The sequence below is a fragment of the Propithecus coquereli genome, unplaced genomic scaffold, assembly GCF_000956105.1.
Source record: "Propithecus coquereli isolate 6110/MARCELLA unplaced genomic scaffold, Pcoq_1.0 Scaffold451, whole genome shotgun sequence".
Lineage (NCBI taxonomy): Eukaryota > Metazoa > Chordata > Mammalia > Primates > Indriidae > Propithecus > Propithecus coquereli.
The window spans coordinates 635,654-644,210 of NW_012150297.1; the positions used below are offsets into that span (position 1 = coordinate 635,654).

At 43.1% G+C, this 8,557-nt stretch overlaps 1 protein-coding gene across 1 annotated transcript in view; it reads left to right on the top strand.

The window, feature by feature from the left end:
* EXTL3 (exostosin-like glycosyltransferase 3) overlaps nt 1–8,311 on the top strand; it is a 48,141-nt gene extending 39,830 nt beyond the window's left edge. Inside the window, exons 6-7 of the mRNA XM_012654941.1 lie at nt 1,200–1,328; nt 7,735–8,311. Coding sequence (XP_012510395.1) covers nt 1,200–1,328; nt 7,735–7,944 — 339 coding nt within the window. The 3' untranslated portion in view covers nt 7,945–8,311. The remainder of the gene's footprint in view (nt 1–1,199; nt 1,329–7,734) is intronic.
* Nucleotides 8,312–8,557: the final 246 nt, after the last annotated feature.

An 8,557-nucleotide genomic window follows, 5' to 3' on the forward strand; every position in this document is an offset into this window, starting at 1 on the left:
AGATTGTACTATTTAAGGTAATAAAATATGTAAAGCAGTTAAACTGGGCCCCTCACCTGTTCATTTGTTTGTCACTAGCAAATTACAATGCATTGCAGTTAACACATGCCCTATTTTGTAGTATTTGCTGATTTCTGTGGCATACATAGTCTTACCTTGGCTGATTTCAAGTTGTCAACGTGAGTCCTGAACATGGATTTGGGAAGAGATGAGCAGTTGTGCACCATTATATAGTATTTTGACCATAGACACAATAGACATAAATAACTTCAAGATAATGGTGAAGTATAATAGATAATAGTAAAATATAAATTAAGAAGTGATGAGTTTTAGGTATTTATTATTTGGATTTTTAATATAATGTGTTTAATTTCAAGTTTATGTCATCACATCTTTAATGATGGCTATGTTTAACAACAAGCTCACAGAATTCCTGAAAATGTAGCATTCAGCACTCGCTAGCAGGGTGAGTGGCCTCAGCACACCACGTCGTGGGCGTCGTAAGGCAGTCTGGGCACTTGGCTTTTCCTCTGAGTGAGACGGAAGCGTTGGAGAGTTTGGGGTAAAGGAGCGACGTGTTCGCTTGGCTTGGGTTTTAACATGGTCCCCTGCAGTGCTGAGACTAGAACATAGGGAAGAAAATACGGCAGCAGGGACGCTATTTAGGAGGTGATTTGAAGAATCAAGGGGAGAGATGAAGGTGGTCTGGAGCCGGGAGTAGCCAGTGGCGATGGTGAGAAGCGACCAGATTAGGAATCTGTAAGTGAGGGAGTGGACATTCATGAGTCCGTGATTTACTGAGCTCTGAAAAGTAAACCAGGCTTTTTTCCCTCGCTTGTCCTTTTTTTGCCATTGTCAGAGATAGGCTATTGTTCGGCTGAACCAGTGTCTGACCTACTTTGACAAATCTTTATATTGATTTCAGAATCTCTGAGGTACCAAGGAAATTACGCGCGGTTCTGTTTCTCAAAGCGGGTGATGATGGCGATTTGAATGGGGTAATTCGTCATTGCACAAGGTCTGCACTGCAGGACGTTCAGTGTCCCTGGCTGCAGCCAGTTAGTACCTGCCAATTAGCGCCACACCCGAAACACGCCCACACACTTCCACACAGCCCCCAGATCCACGCATGTTTTTGCTGAAAGCCACCAAACCGTGGCCTCTAACAGAGCATGTGACGCTTTTTCTTCCCTCGACAGTATTATGCCTACCTGTATTCTTACGTGATGCCCCAGGCCATCCGAGACATGGTGGATGAGTACATCAACTGTGAGGACATCGCCATGAACTTCCTCGTCTCCCACATCACTCGGAAACCGCCCATCAAGGTGAGACGCCGCTGTTAGGGGCCTGTGGACGCATGCTCACTCACTCGCTCGTCTCGCAGTAGCGCGGTTCGTAACCGTGCCACGCTTTGGAGTGCTCGTTTGTAAAATGGGGATAACGATTCTGCCTGCCTCATCGTAGACTTGTTGGGATTAAATGGGTTGTTAATGCAGAGTCTCTTCACTCCCAAGGCCGGTGGGTAGAACTCAGAGGGTTTAAACCTTGGGGAGGAAAGATCTTGCATCTTTGTTTTTATTCATCTCTGACTGGAATTCGGCATTTTCCTCACTTATGAAAAAGAGTATTAGCAGTATCTGTGACTTGTTACCGATAGAAATCACAGGTACTTTCATATCACATGACATTTGTTGTAATATCTCTTTACGTATTTGTTACATTTGTTGTAATATCTCTTAAATTTGTTACATTACCTGCAAAAAGTATTGTTTCTGTTTGTCACTGCTTTGAACATGGCAGTTATTACACTTCCCCTAGATCTTGTTATTTAAGGCATTAATAGAAGGGCTTGTATATTATTATATTTCAGCATAATTTATCTCCTTTGTGATCCTGTGTATTTGAGTTTGTTTCTAAAAACATTATTCTGAGGAGTCTACAGCCTTCACCAGATTGCCAAACTGGGGGGGGCGGGGGCGGGGAGGCTGTCCAGCAAACAAAAATATTCAAGAATTCTGAATTAATATACATAAAGCTCTAAGAATAGTGCTTGGCACATAAGTGCTGTATGAATTATTTGCTCAAAAACAAAAGAACCTCAGAATTTTAGAAATTTTTGTTCTATTTTTGTCTTTGAACTGCCGATCGGTTTAGTCCAGAATAAACCAATTTTTCATTCAGGCAGTTCCGTCACCCTTCCCGTCGTCACTGCTGGCCGAGGTGACAAGTGCAAGCATCCTGCTAAGGGTTAGGAGAGCGTCAGTCCTTTCAGAAGCAGACGCTATTAGGCCTGGTAAGGGCCTTGCAACAAATAATGCTACAGAATCTGTCACTTCAAATGGATGACATTTATGACTGTGCTCTGTGTTTGTCATGGATTTACACTGATGTCCTCAGAAAGATTAACAAACTAGTTAAGGTCTTATTTACATTATTATTAAAAAGGCATATTACTTAATTTTATAATTGAATAGGATTACCTTCATGGATGTCACATTGCCATGGGTAAATAATTCATTCTTCTTATAGTTTGAAGGTAAGTTCTAGACTAAGTATCTGCTAGCACGTGCTAATAACAAAAATCATATATTTAGCAGCTAGGTGCAGTGGTGCACACCTGTAGTCCCAGCTACTCAGGAGGCTGAGGCAGGAGGATCATTTGAGTCTAGGAGTTTGAGACCAGTTGGGGCAACATAGCAAGACCCCGTTAAAAAAAAAAATCGTATCTTAGTGGTAAGCAGAGTGGTAACCAGAGGAAATTGGTTCCATGCGACAAAGCGTAATAAAGAGAGAGAGGAGTGCATGTGGGGGCCTTATGCATCCACTCGTGCACGATCAAACCTTTCCCCAAGTGTGGCCCGGGATTAGAACATAACTCCTATTGAACATAACTATTGCGCATAGTTTCTTTTATTGCTGAGACTTCTGCTAAAGCCTCACAAAAGAAGAATTAGCAAAATAATGTATCAAATTGTTTTTATGAAACCTGTGAATGACAATAGTCACAACTATTGATATAAAAATAGCGTCTTCCATGTACAGTGATAGGTCTAATATTAAACAATGAAAAGCACACTTCTTAGTAAATTTTGAGATAAGGAGGCAAAGTTATTAGAAATAAATGATTGGTGCGATTTTCTATTCTTTATACATCCTCTCTTACGTGGCCAGGGACTGGTCTTCAGTCAAGATGTGTGCTTCTATTTATGCCTCCCTACTGGATCAGAAGACATCATCCATGAAAATTTAAAGTATCTGAGTGATCAGGTATCTAATAGTAGCGTCAGTCACCTGAGCACTCACAGACATGATGAATTTTTTATTTTCATTAAAACATGTTTATCTACTGTGTTATTAGGCTAGGGTTTCATTATCTAAACCATCTCTCCAGTATAGAGAATAAGATGGAAATAATTTGGACATGGATACATGATTCTTACCAAGTAAAAACTTCAAAACTAAGTATTCTCTGTGAATTTTCTTGATCTAACTGGAATATAAGAAGAGAATTCAATTTAAGATTGGGATGACTTTTTAAAATCAAAGGCTCAGATGACGAGTGTTTTCAAATTCTGAATCTAATTATTTATTTCATAGTATAGAACCAGGTATATGTACTATTTTATGTTCAAAAATAGTGATTTTCTTTTGCTTTAAATACCTAAAATTTTTACTATTACATTATTCTCTTGTTTGAATTAGGAAGGTTTGACTACTTTATGTGATTAGCAGTTTTCTTTCAGTAGTGTTATTTTCTTAATGCTGACTAAAGAACAGGGAAAAGAACTGACTAATGCCATGTTATAGCTTTGTGTGAGGTACAGTTTTGCAAGGGGGAGAAAGATCTAGGATGTAAATAGGCTTTATTCGGAATACAGGATTAAAAACTCACCTGGAAAGCTTTGAGAAGACAGATGTATAGGTGATACAGGGAAGCAGAGAGGGGAAACATAAGTGAACCTCTTAGTTCTCCTGGGCAGTGTAGGCTCTCAGCGTCTGTTAAAGATTCTCCTTACTGTTAATAAGCATGAAACTAATGTTTTAAATTGAGTTACCTGGAATTGTCCCAGGTAAAATATCTACAGTATGGGTTAAGTAATATTCAAACTTTAGTTTATATTATAGTTGTTACTTCATTCTTTCAGATTTCCTTTTTTGTATGTTTTATTATATAATAGAGTTATATATATTTAGAAATATATTGGGGATGCAATCTCAACATTTTTTTACTAATGAGTTACATGATTAAAAACATTTGGAAACCACTGCTTCAGTGCCTTTCTCCCAGCTATATTTTTCCCACATTTTGAGCCTATATTTTTCCCTTCTAGTATTACTTATTTCTGGTTTGGTATGAAAATTATAACTAGTCTCATGCTGTACTGTGGGACATGTTCCCCTTTTGTTTTATATGGAAGAGTTTGTACAATGGTGGAATTGTCCATTCTTGAAATGTTTACCCGTGAATGCGATCTTATTTGGAAAATAGAGTCTTTGCAGATATAATTAAGATATGCTCATACTGGATTGGGGCGGGCCCTCAGTACTGATGTCCTTGTAAGAAGAGCAGAAGAGACACAGAGATACACGGGACGTCACACCATGCGACGTCATGAAGGCAGAGATAGGAGTGATGTGTCTGTGAGCCAAGGGGCACCGAGGAATGTCGGCAACACCAGAAGCTGGGAGAAAGGCGTGGGACAGATTCTCTCCGCAAGTCTCCAAAGAGAGGATAGCCCTGCTGCCACCTCGATACCTGACATCTAGCCTCCACAGCTCAGAAACACCGAGCTTGCACCAAAGAGGGGAGGGACAGGACGGAACGAAGGCAGGCCGTCAAACCTCTGGGATTCTGCAGAGCTCCTCGACCGCTGAGGTGTTATATACTCGAAGTAATGGGGAGAATGACCGAGGGTGGCTTGGGCAGAGCCACCTCCTCCTTGGTTCCAGAGGGCAGGGCCACCTCCGTAGGGCTGCTGCCCTGGCGATGCAAGAAGATGGATCATTGAGCCACAGAGGGTGATTCTCAGGCCTTGAAATCTAATGGCACTTACCTGGCTGGGTTTTGGACTCGTTTGGGACCGTTGGCCCATTTTCCTTGTTGTTTGTCCATGTTGGAATGAGAAAGTCTGTCATACGCTGTCCCACCGTTGTGTTTTGAAGCAGATAACTCGCTCTCTAGGTTTCACATGTTCACAGGTGGAGAGGAACCTTGTTCCAGGGTGAACCATACCCTGAGTCTTACCATATCTGATTTAGAGGATTTAGAAGATGAGATTTGGGACTTTCTGAGTTGATTATATTTAGATGATAATTTGGACTTAGAGTCGACGTTGGACCAGGCTAAGACTTCCGGGGATGCTGGAATGAAGTGAATGTATTTTGCACAGGGAAGGATATGGAATTTGGGGGCTGGGGGGCAGACTGTTGAGTTGTGTCCCCTGAAAAGATATGTTCAAGGCCTAACCTCTAGTATGTGACCTTATTTAGAAATACGGTCTTTGCAGGTATAATCAAACTAAGATGAGGTCAGGCTGCAGTAGAGTGGGCCCTCAATCCAGTGTGACTGATGTCCATATAAGAAGAGGAGAGAGACAGAGACAGGCACACGGGGACACCACGTCACGACAGACGCAGAGGCTGGAGTGATGTGCCCACGAGCCCAGGAGCCCCGAGGGTTGCTGGCAGCCTCAGGAGCTGGGAGAGAGGCCTGGAACACAGTCCCCCCCCACCCCGGGGGCTTTAGAGAGAGGATGGAGCCGCTCACGCCTTGATTTCAGACTTCAGCCTCCAGACCCAGGAGAGAAGAAATTTCTGTTATTTTAAGCACTGAGTTTATGGTAATTTGTTAGGGCAGCCACCAGAACCTGGTAATAATCACTATCATGTTCTTAATGGTATTAATTTCATTGTTTTTCTTTATAGTTTATCACCAAAGTATGTATCCCTCAACACTATAGCTTGCTTGTTAAATAAACTTTAAACTTTTCAATTAGAATAGATTTTAATTAAAATAGATTAGCTAGATTTAGATTTACAGGGCAATTGTGAAGAGAGTACAGAATTCCTATAGACCTCCGTCGAGTTTCCTGTATTAATATCTTACATCAGTATGGGACATCAGTCACAATTATTGAACCAGTCTTGACGCATTTTATTACCAAAGTCCGACCTTCATTCAGATTTCCTTAGGTTTTGCTCTGTGTCTTTTCAGGGTCAGTTTTGCCTGTTCTGAGCTTCATGTGAATGACATGAATGACATCGTGCAGTGTCTCTTCTCCGTGTCTCTTCATCTTGCTCCCATAATTCTTTCATCTTGTCAGTATTTTCCACTCCGGGTGATAATTATACTTTTTCGTCACTAATTTTCCCTTCACACTCATCCATGGAGTGTCTAATTTAATATGCTTTTTAGTTCCATTGTTCTGTTTGGTTCTTTTTCATGTCCACTCAGGCTTTGTTGACAGTCCCTTGTTTCTTCATCAGACTTTAAGTATCTTTCAAAATTGCATCGTACGTGTTGTACACGTTCATTGTGACGGGCACTGGTGATTGTGCTGTTCTGCAGTGGTTCGGGATCTGATTCTGTTCCAGTATTTGTTTCTACAGATTTTCCCTCATGTAGCTCATTCCCATTTTTCTGACTGTTCACTGAGATGATATTCTTTGGGATTTGATTCAAGGCAGTTGTTTGAGGCCTGGATTTGTGCCGGAGAGGATCTGCATTTGTTCCTTCCCTGGGCCTGGGGTCAATACTGCTTGAGGCCTGTTCAAGCACATTCGCATCTTGGGGCTTTTCAGGACACACGTAACATAAATTCCAGCCTCCGCCGTGTGAGGGCCGGGCCGGCTTGTGGTTTGAAATTCTCGGAGGTGACTTTTCCTTCGTTAGATGGAGCTAAGATGGAGAAGAAAACGTCTCCTCCCCATCTGTGTTTGTGGGGCTCCCTCTGGCCCCTGCTTCCTGCTACTGGGTCGCACGTTCCGAAAGGCCCCGGCCGACTTTGCAGGTGTTGCTTCCCGTGCTCCGTTACGAGCAGAGCTCCTGGCTGTCTCCTGGTGGGCTTTCCCGTTGCTCTCCGAGGATTTCGTTTCTTATTACAAACTCAGCCGTGCATTTACGAGATGGTGTGTACCTCATCCTGCATTTTCAGATATTCTGTGCCGAGGGGGTTTTATGCTATTTGGTCTGCCACATTGTTTGTGAGGAAGCTGTTACTCTTCATAATTTTGTAATTGCTTGAAATGTCCTCATAATATAACTAGATTATGATATGACCACTTTCCCATGCCTTCATATATAATTTTGTTAAGCTTCTTTTTAAATTAGATGTATGGTATTTTATAATTATTTACCTAGTCTCTAGGTACTTTTCCAGTATTTTGCTATTAAAAGCGTTGATGAAATAAACAACTTTGTACCTGCATCTTGCTGTGCAAGCAAGACAAATACTAGAAATAGAACTATCGAGACACATAACGCTACACATTTTCAGGCTTCTCCTGTCTATGAAGTATAGGCCATTTGGAAAGAACACCGTACTAGCGTTCCAGATGCATACTTGGTAGGAAGAAGCCCTGGGCCGCGCCGGCTCCTGACTCACTTTGCATGAGGGTCGCCAAGGGGGTTCGGCGTCTTCAGCGTGGAAACGAGGGTGTTGGATCTGCTCAGCCGCAAGGTGAGCATTAGCGCCGCGATTCTCACTGTCTCTCTCTCTTCCCCGTTCCCAGGTGACTTCACGGTGGACTTTCCGATGCCCGGGATGCCCTCAGGCCCTGTCACACGATGACTCCCACTTCCACGAGCGGCACAAGTGCATCAACTTTTTTGTCAAGGTGTACGGCTACATGCCCCTGCTGTACACGCAGTTCAGGGTGGACTCTGTGCTCTTCAAGACCCGCCTGCCCCACGACAAGACCAAGTGCTTCAAGTTCATCTAGGGCGTCGCAGGTTTTGGGGAGAGGACGGGCAGAGCAAGGGAGATGGCTCTTAAGGTTCCTAGGCATCGAAGGACCTTGGGGACATCGCTGGGTGGGTGGCCCAGACCCTCTGCTGGGAGAGGCAGCAGGAAGAGTGGGAAGGAGATAGCTGCCTTTATCTTGAAGTCGGCCACACTGGGCCTGGAACCCTGGTCAGAAGACCCTGGGGTTCCCTGCAGGGCACTGGCTGATAGCTTACACTGAGGACCATGGGACTCTGTGGAGTCGCTCACGTAGTTCATAGCCCGGGACAGCTGGTTTGTGGTTTGGAATTTCAGTAACAACTATTATTATTATTTAAAAAGAGAAAGTTTCAGATTTGCCATTCGAGGCTTATTTATATGTGTATGTATATATACACATATATGTGTGTGTCTGTGTGCACACACACTCACATACATATACATATATATTTTTTTGGCGGGAAGAGTTTGACATTTTTGCTTCTCTGAGGGACCCATCAGGCTCCCGTGTTCCGTATTTGGGTGGAGAGGGGTCCCGGCCTCTTGTTACTTGGCTTATCCTGGAAGATCGTCTCCCGCCCTCCCAGGGGCGTCTGTGTGCAGACACAAGG